The sequence below is a fragment of the Aspergillus piperis genome (genome assembly GCF_003184755.1).
Source record: "Aspergillus piperis CBS 112811 unplaced genomic scaffold BO85scaffold_1, whole genome shotgun sequence".
Lineage (NCBI taxonomy): Eukaryota > Fungi > Ascomycota > Eurotiomycetes > Eurotiales > Aspergillaceae > Aspergillus > Aspergillus piperis.
The window spans coordinates 2,734,850-2,757,541 of record NW_020291591.1 but is presented as its reverse complement, the minus strand read 5'-3'; the positions used below and the strand labels follow the sequence as shown (position 1 = coordinate 2,757,541).

Genomic DNA, 22,692 nt, shown 5'->3' with positions numbered 1-22,692 from the left:
AGATAAGAAAAAAAAAAGAGATAAGGGAGAGTAGGCCAGGGTATGGTTTTAGAAACACCAAGGGTGAAGACTATAGATAAATTCATTACACCAGAAAAAGTGAGATAAAAACTCTCAGGTGTCATCTTATCACGCCCGCCCGATGACAAGACACAAGAGAGTAGGTAGGAGAAAAAGAAAGAGGTGTGTGGTACTACAGTCCAACCGATGTGAACCCGAGGCGATCAGCAGCAACCGCCAATTGTCACAAAAGTGTCACATCATCGGCGGACAAGCCCTGGGCGGAAACAAACCATGTCTCAGCTGGTGCCAATCAAGTGGGAATCCTGCTCCACTTGGTCTGAGCATTTTCAGGAGATTATTGGGATGGATCCCAGTCCGGTTTTCTATTTTTTCCTTCTTGTCTGTCTGTCTGTCTTGTGCTTTTGTACACAAGATAATCCTTCATTATTATTCTTATTATTCTTCTTATTATTTTTTCGTTGTTATATTATATTCGCATTAGGAGAGATCATTTAGATGTTCACCTTCCTTTTTCAGGTACTCCGTAGATTAGTAGGTATTCTTTTAACCTGCTTGTTGCATGCTCTTTTTTTCTTTTCTCCTTCAGTGGTTTCGAACTAAGAGTCCCTAATGCTCCTAGCGACCAGGATCTCTTCTGGTTCTTGATATCGTATCCATTATTTTCTTCTTCTTTTTTTTATTTATTTAATTAATACTTTCCCATATTTTTCTTTTTCTAATTTCTTTTTTACTTTTATTATTATTATCATGATAATTCTAGTAAAGTAAGTCCAAGTCTCGTCTTCTTCCCCACATCCATTCATTCAAGGTCTTGGTTGCCTCCATTGCAGCCCAATTAATTCCCACTCCCCCGTTTGATGATGATTATTTCTCCTGCTCGTTTCTCGCCTGTTCTCGGTCCTGGGTTTTAGGTTTCTCTCTTTCTCTCTTCTATTTTTCCGTGTTTCTCATTTCTTTTTTCCCTTTTTCCCTTTATTTTATTTCGCTTATTATCAATCATAATTTCCTGGCTCCAACCCTGCCGCGTGTTCGGATTGAATGGCACGGTCCAACTGATAGCCCTTTCATCGTTCTGGCTACTAGTGCCAACCCTCTTCTGCCACCGTCTCATCGAGATTGAATCGACCTGTTGGATTTCCCTTCGCCCTCCCCGATCCATCCATCCCGCTTCCATACCAGACAACTTTGCCCCATACCGCCCTCCCAACTAATACCTGCCTTACTTACTAGTTAGTCCACCTTCTGCTTCTTCTCCATCATCCATACAATTTATCCTCCCTCGCTCGGGTCTGGTCTTCTCAGCCTTCTTTTCTTCCTTTCTTCTTCCTTCCTCTTCCTCTTCCCCTCTTCCTCAGTTTTGCCTTTTACTGTTATTTTTGCTTTTTCTACTTTTCCCTCTCTCTCTACCTGTTCTTTTCTTCTCTCTACTTCTTGTTAGCTTCCCATTTATTTTTCTTCCTCCTTTCTTCCTTGAAATTCGTTATTATATCAGCATCATCGTGATATCCCCCCTCCTTCCATCCTTCCCCTCCTTCTTCTCGGGCCATTTACCTACCTCGCATGGGGGCCAGACCTGTCGAGATCCGCTTCCACCACACACTATCGCTTTGTCGCTCTGGATCACCACACCCCCCCGGCCTGACCGACCTCTAACCGTTGTCACACTGCCGCCGGCCAGCCTTAGCTAACCGCCTCCCTCAAGTATCTGACCACTCCCCGTCGTTGTCACCTCCCACCACCTGTTTGACGACTTTTGCCTGGGGTGCCACATTGAACGTTGATCTCTTCCTCCTTCTCCCCCTCCGTCCTCCGTGCCTTTCCCATTGTTCGGGCTGGATCCGTCGGCCTTTCGAAAGCTGCTTCCGCCCCCATTCCAGAGCTCAACCTCGACCTCGCCTCCCCCCGAAGACCAATATTAGCCGCCTCCGCTACCGAGCTCTCAAATCCGCGCGCGCTTTCATCCGGTCTCGCCCTACCACCCCATAATTCCAGCGCTTGTTAGAGAAAGCTTGATACTCCACCTGCTCCAGGCTGTGAGACGTTGGGTGGCACAGTTCTTAGCACCGTACAGGAACACGTTATATAGTCGGTGGCTGTGTGAGACAGCTCCCGAGGGGGAATTTTTCTCTTTTCTTTTTCTCTTTCGCCAGCCTATATCGGTTTGACGGCTGCACCGTCCCTTTGATTCGACTGCTTCCCCTGGTCAGCTGTGTGCTTTCGCCAAGGAGTTTCCCGCTCCTTTGTGTCCTGTCGAATTCGTCACCCTTCGTTGTCATTATGTCGACCGCGGTTGCGCCTGCCCAGGCTGCTCCGCTCACGTCTCCGCGTATGACCCGCGATATCAGTCCGAAAAATTGCCCAACACTGGCGCCTGCATCCTCAGGTAACCAGACGAGTACCACGCCGCCGCGCCCATCCGGTGTCTCTCGGGATGTGTCGTCGGCCAAAAGCTCGCCTGCAGGAAAGAAACCGACCTCACCTTCGTAAGTATCTTACCCGACAGTCGCTGGCTGAATCGCCGATGCAGATTGTTGACCTTTCCAGCAGATCACAGGCCGGATCCACTGCGAGTCGAGTTATCGTGAAAAAGGAACCTCCGTCCTCCCCGGCAATGCAGTCTCATACTAGACCTCGCCCTCGCAGATTAGACCTTTCCAGTAGCCTTCCGACCTCGGGGGGCTTGTCCGCACGGCCTCCTGGCGGCCCTATGACTGCGAGAGAGGGTGTCAATATGCAAGAGGTCGGGATCGCTTGCCTGTCCCCGGGATTTCAAACACATGACCCTGTGATGAGGGAGCAGCTGCAACGGAGCTTATCGGTTCGGGATCAGCAGCGCTCAATAATCGAATCGCGTTTACAGAAGTCCGCCAAGGATGACGGGCCCGATGGAATCAAGCCATCTGAATCATTCGGCCTCCCCCGGGTCGGTGCCTCGAAGAGAAGACCCCCGCCTGGCCTCTCCATCGTGCCTCCTTCCGCAGCCCAATTTGCCAGTGAACGTGTCATCCAATCTGCGCCATTGAATCAGACCTTCACGGGCCGTAACGAAGCGCAGCCCTTAACCCGTCATGTTGTTAACCAAAGCCCGACTTTGGGGTCCACATCTCACATCCATCACCTCCCTGCTACGCAAACAACCAACCGCTTGCCCCCGCTCTCTGACGTCTTTGGAAATGAGGCGTTGGGCCGCGATCGCGAGGCAAACCGGGGACTATATTACCCCAGCGCGACAGCTGCAAACCCGCCTCAATCGAACAATCTTCCCCCAATTCCCTCTCCTCGCATCTCCCGGGATGCCGCTCAACCACCCAAGCGTCCCAGGGAGTACCGTTCTGCCGAGGAAGCTGTCCAGGAACTGTCAGGTGGGCGCGAGGAGCTTCTGCCGCGCATTGTACATTACGGCGGCCACCAACCCCCGACTCCACCATCTCCACGTGTGGCTAACGGACCACCAAAGTCTGGAGTGCCTCACTCGGATGCTACGCCCATGGCGAACGCGCACCCCCCGCAGCCGTCATTGTACCCGTCCGAGGGTACTGCTCGGCGCCGCTCGAGAAACGAGTACGAACATGAGCACGGCAGCCCGCCCTTGGGCCACGGCCCTGACCCACATTATCGCCCTAACCCAGCCTTGGCCTCTGATGCAAGTGCCACCTATGGCCCATTTGGGGCTGGGAGAGACTCGCCCGAGACCCAGCGCAGAAAGAAGGAAGAATTCCTTAGTCTCTGCGCACGTGCCTGGGACCTATTCCATTCTTAATCCATGACCAATTGCTTAGGGTCTCCCTACGCGATCTGATTTGGCCCGTCGCTATGAATGCACTCTCACATATCGCCAATCTTCCCTCATGCGCTATTCGGTGTGGTCAGTACTTGAGAAATTATGGATAGGCACGACCCAGCAGAGGTTGCTTATTTGGGAGCAATTATCCACGGCTGAACTGCGGGCCCACAAAAACAGCAGATTTTACGTGTGAAGGGGAGTGTGTCTGAAGAATAATATTTATTCTCGACATGATGCATATGCCAAACTACACGACTACCTATATGAACCGCATGAACAGTCGCTCTTTGAAAAGAACGGAAGGGTGGATCCCGTCCCTTCAATCTCATCCCTTTTACTCATTTTGCATCTTATACCATGTTAGGCCAGACGCCTTCATTGTTTGCCATTGATTCCAGTGTCTATTTCTATTCGATCATTATTCAATCTCTTCTCTTTTATTGCTCTTTTTCTCCGAAGTCCGGGGGAACTTGCTTTGTTCTGGACATGAGGCGTTATTTTGTTATGGGTTTAAAGATCATGTTCTTCGAAGAATCATGTCTATATTGTTTCGAGGACCTCAGATTTCGGTGATCCTTGCGTCATTGACTTATGGCTTGTTGCGATACCATTTGATTGTTTGTTTGTGCTTGCGCGTCTGATTATCTTGGTACAGCAATAGTTATTGGATGTTGGTTGTTCGCCATCTGGCAGTGATAATATGTTCTTCATTTTGCTTTTTTTTTACTCTGACTAAGCTGCAACTACGCCTGGAAGGAATGGGTCGGTTTTGGATAATGATAAGTAATAGGGTGTCTATATAAACACTCCCAGACTGTCGGCGTGGAAGTCTTATCCTGAAAAAATTTTGTAGAGAATATATGCCTATGCAGTTATGAACTATATACAATATGATGAGCCAGACATCAGAATCAGACAAGCTCCAGCATCTATGCAACTCGGCGGCGTTTCCAGCCACCACCACCTCCACCGCCACTCGGCGCATCGTCGCCAGCCAATGCTCTCCGCTCCATGGGCATCTCCTTTCTCTCCTTGGCTGCAGTCTTCTTGCGCTTCCTTTCGAGTGCCTTGGTGCGGTCCTTGGAGTTCATATTCTCGTACTTCTTGAGCAACACCTGCTTCTTCAGGTCCGACTTCTTCAAGAAGTACGGGTTGCTCTTCTTTCCTTCACGGATGAGCTGCTTCTCCTTCTTCTTATGCTCCGCTAAGACCTCCTTCTCGCGTTTCCTGTTCTCCATCGCTCGAAGACGGTCTTGAGTCGACCGAATCGTACGCTTCAGCGCTTCTTTCTGTTCCTGGTTCTTTGTCTTGGCATATTGTTCCTTCAACTGCCTCAGCTCATCCCGGCGATACTCGTCCAAGAATGCGTATGCGTTACTCGCTGCCTGAGGGTTTCCGCGACCACCCTGGCTCAATACAGTCGGATCAAAACGGGGGTCTCGCGACTTGGGCACACTCGGCGGCTCAATGATTGTCCGCTTGCGGGAGACGGCATGTTTGGAGGATTGTACGGCCGGCGCATGTTTGGAGGAACGGGAATGCTTTTCAGAGTCCTTTATTTTCGACAGCGCTTGACGTTTCTGTTCGCGCGCCTCTTGAATCCGCGCCCGAATGTCATCTAAGGGGGAAGGAGCGGCAGGGTCCTCTTCTGTCTTGGAGGCCTTGGATGACCGCTTCGATTTGGGGCCTATGGATGCTTGTGCTTTCGCCAATGCGCCGAATGAAATGCTGCTTAGTGAGGCTTGAACGTCGTCTTGGGGATCGTCGCTGTCGTCTTCGTCATCTTCGTCGTCGTCCTCGTCATCATCCATATCTTCCGGGCCGCCCTGAGACTGCGAAATAGTCAGCATGCTGCGACGTCTATCCAAAGAATAGGAAACCAACCATATCGTCTTCGTCGTCCTCGTCTAGGGAACCATCACTGCCACTCTCTGAGCTCGACTCGTCAGAGCGGAGATCGTCGCTAGCCTGCTCCGATCCAGACTGGTCAGAATAGAGCTCCTCGTCATCCTGAGCGACAGCTCGCACGCGGCGATTCAATAGGTCTGAAATAGCCATTTCGCAGTTCTTGGATGGGAGATGTATAACCGTATTTAGTTCATGCAAGGTGAGATGAAAACCCAAGCTGGCCGGGCGGTGAGATCGGCGGCCGAAAAAAAAGATGAGGCCGTTCTGCCGTTCCTGAAAGGCGGCGATCAGGGCGTCTCCACCTTGATTGGCCAGATCCCCCGATAAGTAAGTCACTTTTTCTGCCTCCGCATATCTTCTATCTTTCTTTTATCGTTGGCTGCTCTCATCCTCTTCACTCTCCCTCCTGTGTCGCGGCGGATTCCTAATTCGGTCGCTCATCTTCCAGGAATCTTCCATTCATGTTGCGAGTACGCCAATGCTGCCTATTCCCTCGTTTGCCTCCGATTGCTATAAAGCCCCGCCCCGCCCCGATAGCCCCCTCTCCTGATCGCAAGTTTCATAGTGGGGTGTCCTCCAAGGTGTGCACTTTTGGTCCGAACATATGAATATGTGTATTGCTAACACCATTGGATAGATTGCTCTGGGAACAATCAGCACGCATCATACTCCTGTCACCTTCTACATATGCTATCATAATTCCTCGAATCCACCCCAGTTCTCTGTCCGCAACAATCAGTCCGTTGAGCCCTACATGGAGTCAACAAACGCATCGGCGTTCGACGCCTCCAGTATGGACAGTCGCGTTTGTCATGATGGTTCCACTTCTTCCGTGGTGGGGGATGATAAGCCTGCCTGGAGACCGTATAAAGACCGCTGGGCTCGTCAGAAAACGAGGAATACCAAGCGCAATGCCACAGATTCCGGCACGACGGCTCCGGGAAATGCTCCCCCATCTGCTCGCCCGCGGCAAAAGCTACCACGACGGAGCAAACAATTAGCCGAAAAGAACATTCGGGAAGAGATGCAACCACAGGCATCACAGTCTGCCAATGCAGCGTCCTATGCACCAGGTCATCCATCCCAGAACAGCTTTGGGACATTTGACAACTTCAATTTGGCACCCATGTTTCTCCCCTTCCAGAATGGCATGGCTGCGCCAAACGAGACCTTCCCAGGGTTTCAGCAGCCTTTCTGGCAGCTCCCATTGGAGCAACAGCAACAGCTTCCTCAAGCTCCTTTGGGTGAGCCTACTAATCCTTCTTTCGGCTTCCCTCCGTTGAATGACATGAGTGCGTTCCCTGGTGGATTACCTCCCATGTTTCCGCCTGCCTTTATGAACTTTGCGCCAACGAATCCGTTGATGACAATGCCGCCATTCGGGCCCATGACCTTCCAAGCAGCTGGCTCTGCTGGAGTCAATACCCGCAACATGACCAGTCAGGTTCCATCGCCACGCCCGGGGTCTTCATCCAAGGCACGCGCTAGTCCTCGCCCTCGTTCCAAGAAGTTCGAGTCTCCGACACCACCTAAAAGAGCTCTTCCAACACCGGCCTACCTTGAGCAGTCATCAAAACCAGCCAAACGGAATTCCTGGAAACAACCTCTACTAGTCATCTTGGACTTGAACGGTACGCTCGTTCATCGGCCTGACCGGTACATGCCGCCTCGATTCAAGCGAAGAGCGGGACTAGACATCTTCATACAGACATTGATGCAGAATTACAAGGTCATGATATGGTCGAGTGCCCGTCCCCCCACCGTCGATGGCATCTGCCGCCAACTCTTCATCAATGACAGCCGGACGCAAATCGTCGCCGAATGGCACCGCGAACACTTCAACCTCACACCACAGCAATACGATGCCAAAATCCAGGTCTACAAAACCCTCAGTACCGTCTGGGCTGACGAAAAGGTCCAAGCATCATACCCCAGCCCCGAAAGCCTGGGCTCATCCGTTCCTGGAACCTTCCAAAAGACCCGCTGGGACCAAACCAACACCATCTTAATCGACGACACCCGCCTCAAAGCAAGCAGCGAACCAAGCAATCTCCTCGAAATCCCCACCTTCGACGGACACTCCGGCGCAGAAGACGCGGCCACATTAACAAAGGTTCTGCAAATGCTCGAGGAGCTATCCTTACACGAAGACGTCAGCCAAGTCCTCCACAAATGGTACAACTCGATCCCCAAAACTGGCAACCTGTGTCTCGATATCAAGCTCCAAGACGACGCCGAAGCCCAACAACAACCCGAAACCACCCAACAACAACCCCAACCCAAACCCAACGACGTCCCCCTCACACCAGCTGAAATAGCCGAAGCACGCAAACAACGCCGCAAAGCCCGCAAGCGCGAAAAGACCGCCGAGAAAGCCAGGGCCCGCCAGATTCAGAAGCAAGAAGATCGTCTTGCCGCTAAAGCGAAAAAGCAACAACAACCACCTCCTACATCTATCCCAGTGGCCGCCGCCGCCGTTTCTTCTACTGTCGATGAAACGAATACCGGCACACCACATACAGACCCTTCCTCATTTCCTCCTCCCTCCCCATCATCGCCTTCTTCGGACTCAACACCGGGTGGCACTGCCATACCATCCGGACTTGATCTAAATGAAATGGTCAGTAATACTTTAGGTGACGGTGATGCAAGTGATCGTTCACCGTCACCTGCTGCTTCGACCCAGTCTGAGAACTATCTTTTGGATCGGTTGGAGGAGTCGTTGAAGACTTGAGGTTTCTTTTTTATGTTATTTCTTCTACATCTGTCTGCATTAGATATCATATTCTGTATCGTGGAAGGTGGGGTGTTCCACATGATATGGTAATGGTGCATCCATCCACTCATGGCAGGAGTTGGGGGGATAATCCACGAGAAAGGATGGCTGGGCTGGGACCAGCTAGGTTACTGTACGGGTATGCACATAGTTTTGTATCATGAAGGGGTTACTATGAATGAAGTACATACGGGATGTTGATATGGCATATAGAGCATCATATACCAAAGCAATGGATTACAATACTGAGTTACTAAGGAAGAACAGGAAGTCATGATCATGGAAAGCACAAAGTGCTAGTGGGTTTGTTTTTGACTAGCTACTGCTATGGTCCATATCAATCGTAAGCGTGGCATTACGCGTGAAGTAAATAGAAGAAAAAGTTTTCTTTTGGAAGGAGTCGACGAAGAATGAAAACACGTAAACCGTTCCATCATGGGTAGCGTGGATATGTAAAGAAAAAAAGGGCGGGGGTAAATGACACCAAGGTGGGGAAAAAAGCAATCAGATGGAATAGATGTTGACCGGACGGGAAATAGCGCCCTGAACATACTATCCCCACGAGAGCTCTCCCACGCCTCGGTTTGAGGAGAAAGAGACGGAGGTTATTTTAAAGGTCGAGTTTCATCTCAGACGACTACCCAACGAGAGAAGAAGGGGAAAAAGTGGGATATCATCATCATGAATTGGCTACGTCTAACGCACCAGCTTATTTGAAGACGTGGCCGTCAGCGAAGGGGTACTCCTTGCCCTCAACGACAACGGGGGTGTCCCAAGCCCACTGGTCCTCAATGAGCTTGCGGTCCTCAGCGTTGGTGTGGTCGAGCTTGCGGAACTCGTAGCTCTCCCAGTCGGGGCCGACCTCGAAAGCGGGCTTGAAGTCCTGGCCGCGGACCAGGAAGACACCCTGGATGACGCAGTCGTAGTTGGCACCGTAGACGGCCTGGGCACCGAAGAGGTACTTGCGGGAAGCCTCAAGACGGGCGTGGAAACCACCGATCAGGTTGTTGGCCATGAAGGTAAGCTTCAGCTCGTTGTTGTACTTGTAGTTGACGGACCAGAGGGAGTACTCCTCGGGCTTGTAGTTCTGCCAGAACCAGGGCAGAGCAACGGGGCGGGTGTCCTCGTTGGAGTACTGGCGCTTCCACTCGTCAAGGACGAACTCGGAGCGACCAAGAGCCTCGAGGGGGTGCTTGGGCTTCTTCTCCTCAGCGGGCTTGGGCTCAGCGGCGGCAGCGGGGGCAGCCTCCTTCTTGGGCTTCTCCTCCTTCTTGGGGGGAGTGTACTTGATGCACTCCTCGACGAAGACGGGGTTCTCGACGATAGCCTTGAAGGCGGGCTGGTTGACGATGGTCTTGTACCAGCGGGTGATGGCAACGTTCTCGTCACGGTACTTCTTGTCCAGGACGGTAGCGAAGGCACGGGTGAGGAGAGCGGCAGTGAAGTAATCAGCCAGGGAGATGCGCTCGCCAACAAGGAAGGTGTTGGCAGTGAGGTGGGTGTTAAGAACGCCAGCGTTCTTCACAGCAGCCTTGGCAGCATCCTCGACGTTCTTCTTGTTGTAGGGGTCAAGACCCAAGAGAGGGCGGCACCAGGCACCGAAGCGGGGGACGAGCTCGGTGTTGGCGAAAGACAACCAACGGAGGATGGAAGCATAGTCCTGCTTGGTCTTGCCCAAGAGGGTGGTCTTCTCGTTCTGGGAGGTCACTTTTATGCGAGTCAGCATGAGGTCCAACCAAGAAACAATTGCGTGATCATCAAATAATCAAAACGAAATCTCTTCACTACCCCAAAGTGGGGTAAGAGATGATTTTCAGAGTCAAACGTTATCAACATTATTTATTTATTTACCAGTTCTGACAGGGATAACTTGAAATAAAATGCTCATCATAAAACAAAGGGAATGGCAACGCGCAAGGCGTTCAGGGTAGAACGTACGGTAGACAGCGATGGCAACGACCTCAGACAGAGTGTAGCCGTTGGCACCCTCGAAGGCGGGGATCTTGCCGAGGGGGCTGAGCTTGGTGTACTCAGCGGACTGGTTGAAAGAGGCAGTAGAGTTAGCCTCAGTCTTGACCAGCTCAACCTCAACGTCGTTGGCCTTAGCCGCGACGAGGCAGGCAATGGTGCGACCGTTCTCCTATGGAGTCAATTAGCAAGGTGTTCTCAGCATAGCAGAAAGGAAGCTATTCTAGACCCTGGGATGGGAAGAACAACTTCCTGAACCAGGCAGAAACACATACAGGGGAACCGTAGAGCTTTCCGAAGGCCATTGTGAAGGATGTGTGGGAGGAAGATGAGGAGGGAGAAGAAGAAGAAGAGAAAAAAAGGGAGAGGGGAGGGGAAAAAGAGGGAGAAAAAAGGCGGCGGCAGCTTGTCGAGGGGCTCGAAACAAATTTGTGCGAATCAGACCGCTTCGGCCCCGGAGCAACCTTTGCTGCCGGATGCACGTGATCTCTTCGGCGAAAAACCTCAGGATAGCAAGAAAGTTGAAGGTTCCGGCGAATCTTGTCGGTTGGGTCCGTTGGTGTTCTTCGTCCTCTTGCCTCCCTTCCCCCATCGCCCGTCTTCTTCTCCGCCTCACATTCCCCCAGGCTCCCCTTTGCCAGCCGGTCTGCAGCATCATGGCCTGGCAAAGCCCCAATGGCCTTGTGCACGCCATGCACTCCATCCGTCGAGCTGCTCAATTGCGGCCTTTCATCCAGCGCTCCGTGATCTCCGCATCATCCCCGGTCTCCTCTCCCTCCACGCCGGCTCTCCTCCAGCAATGCAAGAATGCCCGCAGCTATGCGACAGAAATAGAACCCGTTGCTGCTCCCCCCATCGACCTCGACAGTTTCATCACCAGGCCTGCCCGCATCATCCCCGTGTCGCCGGCCTACTTCTCCGGCAGCCCCAAGTTTTTCGACCATATGCTGAAGCTGGAAGCTCTTCTGGCCAAGTATGCCGCATTACCCACGGTGTCCCCCAGTGAAGCCCCCAGAATGGCCTGGTTCAAACTGCTCCAGTTCCGTGATGCCGTGGGCGAGCCCGTCCCGACCAAGAAGTACAAGGGCCTCATCAAGCTCCTGCAGCGTCTCAACCGCATTGACCCCAATGTTGCCCCGGAGGAAGTGCGAACGGCTCTTAACTTCTTCCTCCGTCCGGGTAATCCGTATGGGAACAAGCCCGCCCCCAGAACGGTGGATGAACAGGGCAAGGCCCGTGGTAAGGGCAAGCGCAAGGCGTCCTCGGCGGTGGTGCACCTCGTTGAGGGTGAGGGTGAAGTGTTGGTGAACGGAAAGACGCTGAACGAGGTGTTCCCTCGTCTACATGACCGTGAGAGTGCTGTCTGGCCTCTTCGGTGTACGTCACGGCTGGACAAGTATAACGTGTGGGCTACTGTTCGCGGTGGAGGAGTGACCGGTCAGGCGGAGGCTATTACACTGGCTGTTGCACGGGCTCTGTTGGTTCACGAACCGGCTCTTAAGCCTATCCTGCGGAAGGGTACGTATCTCCGACTCCCGACGAATTGGGTCGTGGTAAGGCGAATTGCTGACCGATTTATTTTCTTACAGCTGGTGTGGTTACCGTGGATGCCCGTCGTGTGGAGAGAAAGAAGCCCGGTCATGTCAAGGCCCGCAAGATGCCCACCTGGGTCAAGCGGTGAAAGCATACCTGCCTACCTTACGCCCAACTTCTTCTTCCCTCCCTCTGTTTCATTACTCATGTCCCCCTCTCTGGCTTTTTGGAGGGATTGTTTCTCTACCTGTTCTCTATTTTTTTCCCCTTTCCCCCTTCAATTCCTTGGTTGTATTATTCCACTTGGCCTTGTGATTCTCGACGAAAGTATATCCTGTATTGCAAGCATCTCAACCCGGTGTCACGAGGATTCGTTTCAGGACACGACACTGCATGTTCTCGGCGACAAGCATGTAACTATTGGCGTTGAACAATTGAACCGAAACTATAAGTGTAGACCATCTGTGCGACGGGGGTGTTGAGCATGATTGGACGTGGTAGAAATGCCCCGTTGACTAAGAGGATTATCCGAGGGTGACTTGTTTGTCCAACAGTACTTGGGGTTTGTGGTCAATGAGAATGGTCTCTTTCCTCCGACCGTCTTGTCACCACCCTCCTTAAGACAAAGGGGGGTTCCGTGGGAAGGAAGGAAGGTCAGTTGTTGGCCAGCAGGAGGGCCAGACCCGTGGTCGATATAGGGGAAATGTAAAAGGGGGGACATAACACGATCCAGATGTACATAATCTACTGTATAGTAGGCGCAAACACCGTTAGCCTCTAAAGAAAAGGCGCCGAAGATCATTTTACCAGATTGAACGCCCCAGGCGAGTTAGTAGACCCTCCTAGGTAGCTAGCCAGTCTGATGATCGCCTAGATAGGTTGCGGAATTGAATCCAGCCTGATAATATCTAGTAGCGACCAGAATCTCTCGTTACACAGGGAGCCCCAAGCGGTCGGTAGTGTCGAACCCCAGGACGCGACTATCCATAACGTGGCGCCCCATTGATCGGGGACTGGAAAAAGAGAAAGACGATGAACCAGAAGACACTCTCTGCTTTCCACTGCCTTTCCTCTTTTCCCCCCTATAGAATTGAAGGAGACGGGCTGGAACCTGATGGTGGTAACACAGAGGGCGAAGCGAGGCTCCAGATGAACGAGATGAGACTTTTTTACTTCTCCCGGGGCCCGGACGACGCGATAGGAAGGTATATACGGCCGGATCATTCATCAAATGGGTGAGGTTGGTTGTGTCGTCATCCGTTCGTTTGGGAATACTCTCCATCATGATTGGGGCGAGCATTTATCTGCCTGCTGCTGTTGCGGTCATGGCCAGCGTCATCTTACATCCTTGTGTCTCAGGAAGTCATGGGATCCTGGAAGTGACATTATTGGGCGATGCGATCGAGATCTAAAACTAGAGTGTTCGTCAGGGTGTGGCGGAGGAGGGGGAGCAGCCAGGGAGTTGGTCAACCAATTGGACCAGGTGGAAGCAGCATCGGTCTGCGCGGACCTATGGGGTAGAAGAGTAAAAGAGCTGCCTTGGCGATGCTGATGGTCATTGATAATACTGATGACTATACCGGAGGAATAGGGTAGAGAAAATAAGGGAAGTGGTCTTGTGTGTGGAGTTGAGCCCACCGCCAATGTGCGAACCAGGTGGAGATCATAGTCCCGCGCATAATCGCTTTATGGCCTCTCCGCGAATAAGTTGGTAATTGGAATTCATGCAATACGTCTGGTGGGTACATTGTTTTCATTATTCACCAGACCACTCCAGCTCTGTCAGTGGGCGTGCCTCATAATCAGGCGCATGCAGTTGTGTAGACAAGCTTCCGATTGATACCGAAGAGATTGTATCGCCAGATATCGCCGAGATTAGCGTCGTCTAGAGCGCCTTACTGTACTGCTGCACGCCTGCTTGGTCGTAGCTCCCTGAGTCAGCGGCTTCATTGGGATAATGACAGAACACTCGGATCCACGGCTGGCACGAGGAGCAGCTGTCAGAATAAGCACGAGGCAAGGTCATCGTATGTCGCCTGTTCCATTGTCTTGGACTTGGACTTGAAGATCATCGTCATTGAATAGCCACTAAAGGAGGCGATGGTCGACTGATGACTGCGATCCTGAAATCTAGTGTGAAAGTGGTGAGGCTGGACCCGCCTCACTTTCATTCCCTTGAACCTTGGAAAACATGTCCTATGAGCTCCGTATATCTCTCAAGAAGACTCGGACCCATGATTTGGAATCTCTTTACGTGGAGACGCCGTACTTTCTGCGCGTGCGTGGGGATCACGGCCCCCCAGGTCTGGCTTTAGTTTCTGACAGGCCCTAAAAGCGGCGCCGGCTCTTCGGACGCCGTTCTAGTGCACGCCGGGCTTCCCCCCTGTCACGCCCTACCACTTAGCGCTCCGCTGATGCTGGTAGTGCGAATATTCCCCAAAAGCCATGACAGAAAACAATTGAAAATCAGAAAGTAAGTAGAACACATCTTACTCAAAGTAAGACAAGGAAAAGGAATAAGATCAGACAGCCCGGTCACCTTGCGCTGCAGACTAATGTTAGCTTGCTCCAATTGCAGTGCTGCAGATCCCCCCTGTTGCCCCGACAAGCGTGGCCTCGATTGGTCGCTGAAGGTGCACGACCTTCCCAGCAGGCCGGAAGGTGTGCGACCCGGCAGCTTAGCCAGGCACGGCACGATCATTGACTTCAACCATCGATTTGAGCGACTTCAGTGGCTGTAGGGTGATCCTTGATCGGGATAGGATCAAGCAGAAGTCTGCAACAACCGACAGAAGTTCCTGCGAAACCTGGACCGTGCTGGGCGGTGGTAGCTGGATGGCTGCATAATGCAAAGACCATTATTTTCCCGATCCGGTTCTCCATACTTGGTCTATGCTGCTGGGACATCACAATTCGCTGTATTTAAGCATTTTGGTACACAATAATGCACTGATCGATCCACCATCCAGCTCCCCGGTGTCGTCTAATCCCAGAAAGCGGTTCTTCCCGTGGTCCTAAGCCGATCTTCGTAAAGTTCAGTGGCCATGGCGGTGGGTTTCCGTGGAACCGGACCGCAAAAGTAGTACTGCTTCTTGCCTTGTTCTGGGTGTTCCTTCGGCTGCATCCAATTTACTTTTTTCTTTCTACTCCTTTCAATACAGATGGGCGTAGATCTCCCCGGCTTGCAAACCCGATCCAGAAGACTGGTACACGGGTTCGGTGCATGGACCAGAAGACGATCACCCAAATAGCGTTTCGGAAGGGCTTAAAGTTGACTTTAAAGGCTGTTCGGGGAACTCGGCCCAGTAGGTGGGAATCAATCGATTGATCAATCGATCCATTGATTATAGAGCGAGTGGACGGGTCCCCGAATTTGGAATGCGGACCAGGGATTCTCAGGTAGTAGTAGAAATCAAAAAATCCGAGGTTAGCTCGGATGGCTTTAGTTTCTGACTAGTAGATACTAGAGGAGGACTTAGAGGATCCATACCTGGGTCAGTACATATGTAGTTAACTAGTTATGGGCCGTCCCCTCTTGGGACAATTAACCTTAATCGAATCCTCCAGGAAGCAATCAGAGGAAGAGCGGACAGTAAGACGAGGAAGTGCTGGCTGGGTGCATGAACGGATAGTGTGATATGGAGATGTAGACTAAATGCTGGAGAGTCGGGTTCGAGCAGGTACTTTTCAGCCCCGAATAGCCCCGCGCGCCTCGTGTCTGACTGATCTTCAGCACGATTGCAAAGTTCCTTGGCTCCAGAATTTTGTTTTTTTTATTTTTTATTTTTTATTTTTTTTCTTTTCCCAGGAATGCGATGGATCTGAGGCGGCTCCTGTGGGGGCCACCATCGTAACTATGAAGTGATCCTAGTGATCCTCCTGTCTGTCGCCCACTCTAGCTCCACATGCTCTCTCTCACACTCTCACTTTTCTGTCTCAGCACCATCCATCTTCCGTAACCTTCTCTCGCATCCTTTGGCCATCGTCCCGGTGGATTGGTTTGCAAAAGGAATATGAGCTGATCAATTAGTTCAGCAGAAGGAGCCATTCTGGGTTCGCATCAGTGACTGATACCGTTTCGGGACATAGTGCGTCCCATTTGGATGGATCAATTAGTTTTCCACTTTGCCGCAGTGGGGGATTTTTTAAAGGAGGAAGAAGAGAAGGAGGGGGGGAATCCAAGGAAGAAGATGATGATAAACAATGAACGAAAGAGAGTGGAATAATTATCAAACCATACAAACAATGATTTGCTCTTTCCGCTTTCTTTTCGTTGCTGTTCTTGTTGCTGCTGCTGTGGTTGTCAGGTATTGAATTAGGCTCAGCCTGCCAATCTATTTGTGACCAAAACACACAAACATCCCCTTAGATTTTAACCTAAATAATCGATCCAAATATGACATGATACAAATTAAGAAAACCCCAAAAAAACCCCCCCAAGAATCAAAATAGAGGATTAAAATTTATTCGTTCATGAAATTCAAATATTATCCATTCTCCACTCAAATTCGGAGAAATAAAAATAATAAAATAATTTCAAAATTATTAGGAAGAAAAAAATGGAATTAGAAAAAAAAAAAAAAGACAAGCCACTGCAGGGAAAATGGCAGGAGGAGAAAAGGAAGAAAAAGAAAAAGAAAAAAAAAAAGCCCTCCTGCATCTGGTTTGATTGCTGGTTTAGTCTCTGCGTTCCCTCGTTTCTTTTTCCTTCATCCCAGGGATTTTTTCCATCTCGGTGGGCTTTGTTTTTTTCGCCCTCGTTTCTCGCGCGTTCTAGTCATCGCTGATGTCTTATTCGTTTCTTACTTTTTTTCTCGGGTCTGCAAGTCTCTCGGATGGGTCCATTATGCGCGCGTGAAGGAGGGTCTCTCAGCCTGTCTCTTGGGCTTTCCGGTGCCCACTTGGGGTGGGTGAGAAGCGACAAGAGGCATGACTGACTGAATGAGTGAGTGAGGGACTGACTGACTACTGACTCGGACTGAACCTGATTCGGCCTGATCTGATTTGAGCTGACCCGACTTGATACTGGCACCCTTTTTCTTCTGTTTCATGGTTTCCTGCTGTCCATCCCGACTAACCTGATCGACCGGCCCCAGAGGCTTTCCAATAATTCCCTGCGGATCTTCCGGCCTGTTATTGTCCCATCAGTCTGGTTGCTCGATGCTATAAGTAATCCGTGCATCCCAATCCTCTCCCGGTCCGCTAATCCCCCACTTCTCCCCTCCTCGCTTGCCCTCATCCATCTTCTTCTTCTTTCGTCGTCATCGTCGTTGTCGGCGTTGTCTTCTTCTACTTCTTCGTCTACTACTCCTACTTCTTCTTCTTCACCCTCCTCATCCATCTCTTAAGTATTCAGGATCAAAAGATCCGAAGTTGTTCTCAGCCAGTACTGGTCTTCAACTGAGATCTGGAGCATAAGCATATCCCAAGTCCCTCTCTTGTCGACCCCACTAGGTTCCTAGTTCCTGGGACCACCCTATCAGTCTTCATTTTCGTCTTGTGGACTATCCTATAGCGGGCTTTCTTTCCTCTCTCCGAGTGGGTTAGAAATACCCCTCCTTTCGCTTGTCCTCCTTCCCCCCCGCCATCCCAGTCTTCCACATAGATCGAACCCGGGTTGTGCGATTCATCCCCTATTCAGGGTCAAACCATTGTCTAGGACACATTCCTGGCTTTTCTACAAGGTGCGCAAACCTCCATAGTAGACAAATACCCCCTGCAGGTATACCTCTGCATTCATGTGGGTTTGCGACGACTGATCGGTGGGTGACTATCTAGATCGCGTGCGCTGGTTGTACCCGCGTCCCTGCGCTGAAGTGAAACCGTGAGACCCTCCGCGCGCTTACCTGCGATTCTTGTTGGCTTGGATCTCAATTCCCTGCTAGCAAGAAAAGCCACCGAGCGAATAAGCTAGGGCATCCCACCTCCTACCTCAGAAACAGCCGATCGCGCCCTCCCGCCAAGCTGGAATCCTACGTGAGCCCGCCACTCTCCCCACTCGCGCATTGGTCTCTCGACCTCGATCCAGTGCGTGGGGGTATGGATGGCGAGATCCGGCGCATGAAGCAGCATGATCTTCAAACCCGCTTTGCGACCAGAGCTGGCATGTCCCGCCGCGCGGCGGATCGCTTCAGACAGACTGGAGTGCCATCCGCACGGGGAGATCCCTCTCAGACTGCCGGGCGTCCTCGAGTGCCAACGTACATAGACTATGGATACACCGACACTTCCTTTCAGGGCGGTTCGCTGCAGGGGGATGAGTTGCAATCATACACACCGACGTTGCGCGACCAACACCGCCAGCATCAGCCGGTACACCAGCCGTTAGCTCCTTATGACTCCGAGATGGTATACAACCTCAGCCAGCAGGACCCGGGACAAGCCCCGTACGAGCTCGTCCCACCATACCCGGCACGGCAATCTGCAGCGATGGAAGCACTGTCTAGTCAGTTTGGTGTTCCACAATATTTCCCAGCAAATGAACCGACGGCCACAGGGGTTCCGGCCATGGGTCCGCCCTACCTGTCATCGCAGCTCCCTTTGTCCGCTTATAACCAAGCCAGCGCCATTGGACGCTCGAGCGCTCCGCACGTCTTTCCCGCAGCTATGGCCGAACTGACTCCAGTGGGAGCGTCTGGACGTTTGGAGCAGCCTCCGTCGCCGTCGCAGCAACAGCAGCAGCAGCAGCAACAACTACAAACACCGTCCCGGGTGGGGTCCGAGTCGACTGGCCTGAAGGAAGCGTATGCTCAATTCCAACGAGCATTACGAGAGACATTCGATAGTACGCGCGCCGGCCGATTGGTAGAAGCTAGTAGATCACTCTTGGAAATCTCCGAGTGGCTTGTGACTAATGCGCGGGAACTCGGTATGTCCCCTTAGCGTTTTCACCAATTCCCACGCCAATGGGTTTCTTACCCACCCTCCCCCTCTTTAGCTCCTGGTTCGGACACTACCTGCATGCACCTAAAAAAGCATGGTTCTTGATTCGCACTTTGCTTGACGCACACGGCGAGACCGGGGTTTGAGCGACTATATTGTGAACCTTGAGGCTAATTCGAGTCTATCAATAGGTATCCTTCGGGATGATCAAATGCTACATGCGGATCGACTACAACTTTGGAATGATTTCAATATTTGTTGGCTAGCGGTATGCCAGAAGCAGAAAGATTTGGCTCAGGAACTGCTGCAAACCGGTCGTCAGCCGGCCCAAACTAGTCTCCTTAGTGGCGACGCGATGGACAATATGGGTAAGGAGCTGATCCAGCTCTGCGATCGGATGGAGCCCCATGGGCTAGTTGATTACCAAATGGGGATTTGGGAGGAGGAGATTCTTTCCAGTGAGTGACTCTCTAGGAATATTTCTTTCCATCATACCGTGGACGGTTTCTAACGCGCTTGATAGTCATGGGCCAATGTCTGGATATTATCGAAGGCCGACCGGACGTCTTTCGCTCCCAAACCGCTTCGCGATGACGGGCATTGAAATCCTAACCTGGGGGGTTGCGCATAACCGGGTTGGATACTGGACGGACGCCTAGCGCAGACTCGGCTGGATCGTACTTTTGTGATGGTGGCGGGCTTAGGGCCCCTAACGCAGGGACTAGTTTAGTCTAGTTGGATGGGAGCAAAGCCAACCCGACGCCCAGCGCGGACTATCGATTGATAGATCGCGGCGTCCAAGTAAGCCTCGTCACGACTCGTGGCTCACGACTTCTCCTTGATCTTCTATTTCCTCTTTCGTTTTCTTGACCAGGCCGTCGGTAACCCCCAAAGACTTATCCACAGTTTTGGATACGTCGGGCGTGTTCAGGCACCGCCCCCACTTCATGCTCGTCCCTCGTGTCAGATCATATCCCGGGCCAGGATTCCGCCCTATTGGCAGGAGAGATTCTGGGTATGACAGCTAATGGGGAAAAGAGCTGGGCGAAAAACAAAATTTAAAAAAAAAATGCTGAAAAACCAACAGGGCACTACTTGCTGCCTAGATGGCGTTTGAAGGGTTATGAACACTCCACATCTTTGTTTCGCATTTAGGGGGGCAAAGATCAGGTCGGGCGCAATGGGGTTTCAGGACATAGACCTGGACGGGGGGTGTGAACTGCTTTACTTGGTTGGGATAAAGGTCGTTGGTGGCTGTGTGTGACGCTATGTGATGGCTTAAGTGCGGCTGAACCGGACCGGATCCTGCGACCAGAGATTCATCCTTCTTTCCATCTTCGGTCAAACCCCGAGGAGTGATGAATTGATGCCCGACGACGATGGACAAACAGGCTGATGTTCTCGATTGTTCTACTGTTTCATTGAGAGCCCGGAATCACCTCAACTGTTCAGGCGGATGGGATCCAATTCCTTGTACAATAGTGTCCCTTTTTCATTTGTTTGATTTCCTTTGTATTAGTTTAGTCTTCGAGATACCCAACTTAGTAGTTATAATAAACCTCTAGTATTAGTGATCCAGTCTAGTTCACAGCCCAACCATCCCATCAAAACACCAAAACTAGAGATCAAACATAACGACAAGGATTAGAGAAATAATAGAAGGGGAAAAAAAAGTACGCAAGATTAGATCCTGCAAACGCACCCAGCAAGCAAGCAAGCAAGCAAGGCAACATACATACATATGCAGCATGAGATCATCATCTAATTACAAAGTAACAAATATACTACGTAGTTATTCATGCACGGTACTTCTTCAGCCCTTACGCTCATGGAAACGTCAAGAAGAATTAATACTCGTCATATATTCGCAAGGATTTGGTACCCGGGAATCAGGGAATAGTTGCAGTAGTGGGAAACTTTAAGGGCTGGGTATATGCATACATGTAGTACATTTACTTACATGTACTTTTGTGTTGTGTTCAGCTGGAGTGGGTGGGTAGGTGGGGATCGAAAGGTACTATGGGGCTGGATTGGTGGGTACGGATGATAAGGGGAGATGGGTATGGATGGATGGGTAGTAGTTGTCGGTTGGGCAGGAAGTGAGATTTTGGGGGTGCTTAGTTCGGTAGGATAGGAGGTGGTCACGGGTACTTGTGCTTTGGGGGTATTAGGAATACGAGTAGGTGGTTATGAAGTGAATTATTATGTGTATCTAATAGTCTATGGGATAATTATATATTTATGAAGTACGAGGTAGACAAGGTATCTGATACCAGGATTTACTAGTATGGCTGAGTTGACAGGTACTACATTTCATCCCGATTATCGTAATTTTGGGCAGGGGTCGGAACTGGGTTATAGTAAGAGGAGGATAAGGCGACGACAGGGTTTTCTACCTACTTACTATTTCTGTTGTTTGTGTCATCTTGGGCATGGATAAGAAAACATGGAGGAAGTAGGTGGCGTCGCAGGAGTAGTAATTCCAGAGCAGCAGCAATGGGGACTGGATTAGTTGCTGTCCCAACCCCGTTAAAAGGTTGCATATTCAGCCAACTTCTGTAGTGCAATATCCATACTACGCCCGGAATACTGGACCCCAACCACTGTCGGGTTTTCTGGGCGCCCCTTAACAGTATAAGAGAACTCTGTCCCCGGCACAGGATCAATGCTAGGGTCCCGCAGCAACGCAGGAAAATGTATAATTCCATAATGCCTCTGCGGCTTACGTGCCATCAGATAACTCACGGAGATTTCGGTTAGTGATGAGAATTCGGAAAGAGTCCTGAAAATGGCTGCCCACGCCCCAGAACCAATTGTGAAAGAGCCGAGGTGTATCCTGACCAAGGTCCGCTTGGAAGAGAAAAAAAATCTGATCAAATCCTGGTCTGAGTCTACATTGCCACACACCAGATGCAGCTCTTGTAGTCTCAGGGGAGGCCGTGTCATCAAAGATAATTGAAACATAAGAGGCGCCACGCATTCGCCAAAGGAAAAATCAAATGTCAGTCGTTTTAAGCGATTCTTTGCATGGTGTATGAAATGTACCACAAAGTTAATCCCTTCTTCATCTTCCACTTCAAACTTGAATGTGAGGGCTTCCAGAGTAGAACAGCACGTAGTGATGAACTTTGGGTCGTGGAGGAGGCCGTTGTGAACGCGGGACAAGTCGAGATGGTCGAGCGAATAGAAACCTGGCCGTTTGAATAGAATACTAAGCTCTCGTATTGGACGCTCTATTGCAATTAGAATGCTGAGCAGGACTGTGATAGTATCATCAGGGGTTGTTTTGTCGAATGGGTCGGGGCCATCAGGCGTATTCCATTTGTGCAGACGAAAAGACTGGCAATTTACTAGGCGCAGTAAGACTCCTTGCCACCTTTGAATAGATTCTTGTGGAATAACAAGGAGTCCAGAGCGGTGATGTTCCCACGTAAGTCCCGATCCTATGATATCCTCCTCTGTGCCATCGATACTTAATGTTTGGACGAGGGAACACAGTTCTTGATTCCGCGATAACGAGTCAAGCTTTTGAAGTGATGTAAGAGACAGGTCTGTTGTTATGTTTTCGAGGTATTTGCAAAATAGAGGAAAGGTGCAGTCATATATGGCTTTGCAGGTGAGACGGAAAGAACACAGGGCTGGGCAGTCCAGGCAAGCGCCTACAAGTAGCAACAGCTCAGGTGGCAGGGTGCAAATAGAAAGAGAAACGGATCTTGATGGAGTCATAATGACTGTTTCGAGAAGCGAGGAAGAGTATAGGCGCTTCGGCAAGGTCGAGAGGAGTGATATAGTAAGTTGTATACTACAATGACTTTGG

At 50.9% G+C, this 22,692-nt stretch overlaps 7 protein-coding genes across 7 annotated transcripts; 4 read left to right on the top strand and 3 right to left on the bottom strand.

The window, feature by feature from the left end:
* Nucleotides 1-2,545: 2,545 nt before the first annotated feature.
* BO85DRAFT_360326 (uncharacterized protein) lies at nucleotides 2,546-3,784 on the top strand (the record flags this gene model as incomplete). The annotated part of the gene is made up of 2 exons (XM_025655545.1): nucleotides 2,546-3,487; nucleotides 3,557-3,784. 2 exons carry the CDS (start codon nucleotides 2,546-2,548, stop codon nucleotides 3,782-3,784), a joined length of 1,170 nt encoding a protein of 389 aa, XP_025521400.1.
* Nucleotides 3,785-4,586: 802 nt separating this feature from the next.
* rrp36 (putative pre-rRNA processing protein) lies at nucleotides 4,587-5,947 on the bottom strand. The gene is made up of 2 exons (XM_025664819.1): nucleotides 5,693-5,947; nucleotides 4,587-5,640 (listed from the first exon to the last, which is right to left on the bottom strand). The coding sequence occupies exons 1-2, from the start codon at nucleotides 5,864-5,866 to the stop codon at nucleotides 4,738-4,740; spliced, it is 1,077 nt and encodes a 358-aa protein (XP_025521399.1). The 5' UTR covers nucleotides 5,867-5,947; the 3' UTR covers nucleotides 4,587-4,737.
* Nucleotides 5,948-6,177: 230 nt separating this feature from the next.
* BO85DRAFT_515967 (NIF domain protein) lies at nucleotides 6,178-8,450 on the top strand (the record flags this gene model as incomplete). The annotated part of the gene is made up of 2 exons (XM_025664818.1): nucleotides 6,178-6,297; nucleotides 6,354-8,450. The coding sequence occupies 2 exons, from the start codon at nucleotides 6,178-6,180 to the stop codon at nucleotides 8,448-8,450; spliced, it is 2,217 nt and encodes a 738-aa protein (XP_025521398.1).
* Nucleotides 8,451-9,201: 751 nt separating this feature from the next.
* BO85DRAFT_433986 (putative translation elongation factor eEF-1 subunit gamma) lies at nucleotides 9,202-10,765 on the bottom strand (the record flags this gene model as incomplete). The annotated part of the gene is made up of 3 exons (XM_025658445.1): nucleotides 9,202-10,199; nucleotides 10,431-10,632; nucleotides 10,736-10,765. The coding sequence occupies 3 exons, from the start codon at nucleotides 10,763-10,765 to the stop codon at nucleotides 9,202-9,204; spliced, it is 1,230 nt and encodes a 409-aa protein (XP_025521397.1).
* A 351-nt stretch (nucleotides 10,766-11,116) lies between these two features.
* On the top strand, nucleotides 11,117-12,141 carry BO85DRAFT_361553 (mitochondrial 37S ribosomal protein uS9m; the record flags this gene model as incomplete). The annotated part of the gene is made up of 2 exons (XM_025655593.1): nucleotides 11,117-11,978; nucleotides 12,050-12,141. The coding sequence occupies 2 exons, from the start codon at nucleotides 11,117-11,119 to the stop codon at nucleotides 12,139-12,141; spliced, it is 954 nt and encodes a 317-aa protein (XP_025521396.1).
* A 3,708-nt stretch (nucleotides 12,142-15,849) lies between these two features.
* BO85DRAFT_455466 (uncharacterized protein) lies at nucleotides 15,850-19,469 on the top strand (the record flags this gene model as incomplete). The annotated part of the gene is made up of 4 exons (XM_025661389.1): nucleotides 15,850-15,854; nucleotides 17,936-18,861; nucleotides 19,067-19,333; nucleotides 19,399-19,469. The coding sequence occupies 4 exons, from the start codon at nucleotides 15,850-15,852 to the stop codon at nucleotides 19,467-19,469; spliced, it is 1,269 nt and encodes a 422-aa protein (XP_025521395.1).
* A 1,935-nt stretch (nucleotides 19,470-21,404) lies between these two features.
* Nucleotides 21,405-22,642, bottom strand: BO85DRAFT_465323 (F-box protein; the record flags this gene model as incomplete). Its single annotated transcript, XM_025662048.1, has 1 exon — nucleotides 21,405-22,642. The coding sequence occupies exon 1, from the start codon at nucleotides 22,599-22,601 to the stop codon at nucleotides 21,405-21,407; it is 1,197 nt and encodes a 398-aa protein (XP_025521394.1). The 5' UTR covers nucleotides 22,602-22,642.
* Between the last annotated feature and the right edge of the window lie 50 nt (nucleotides 22,643-22,692).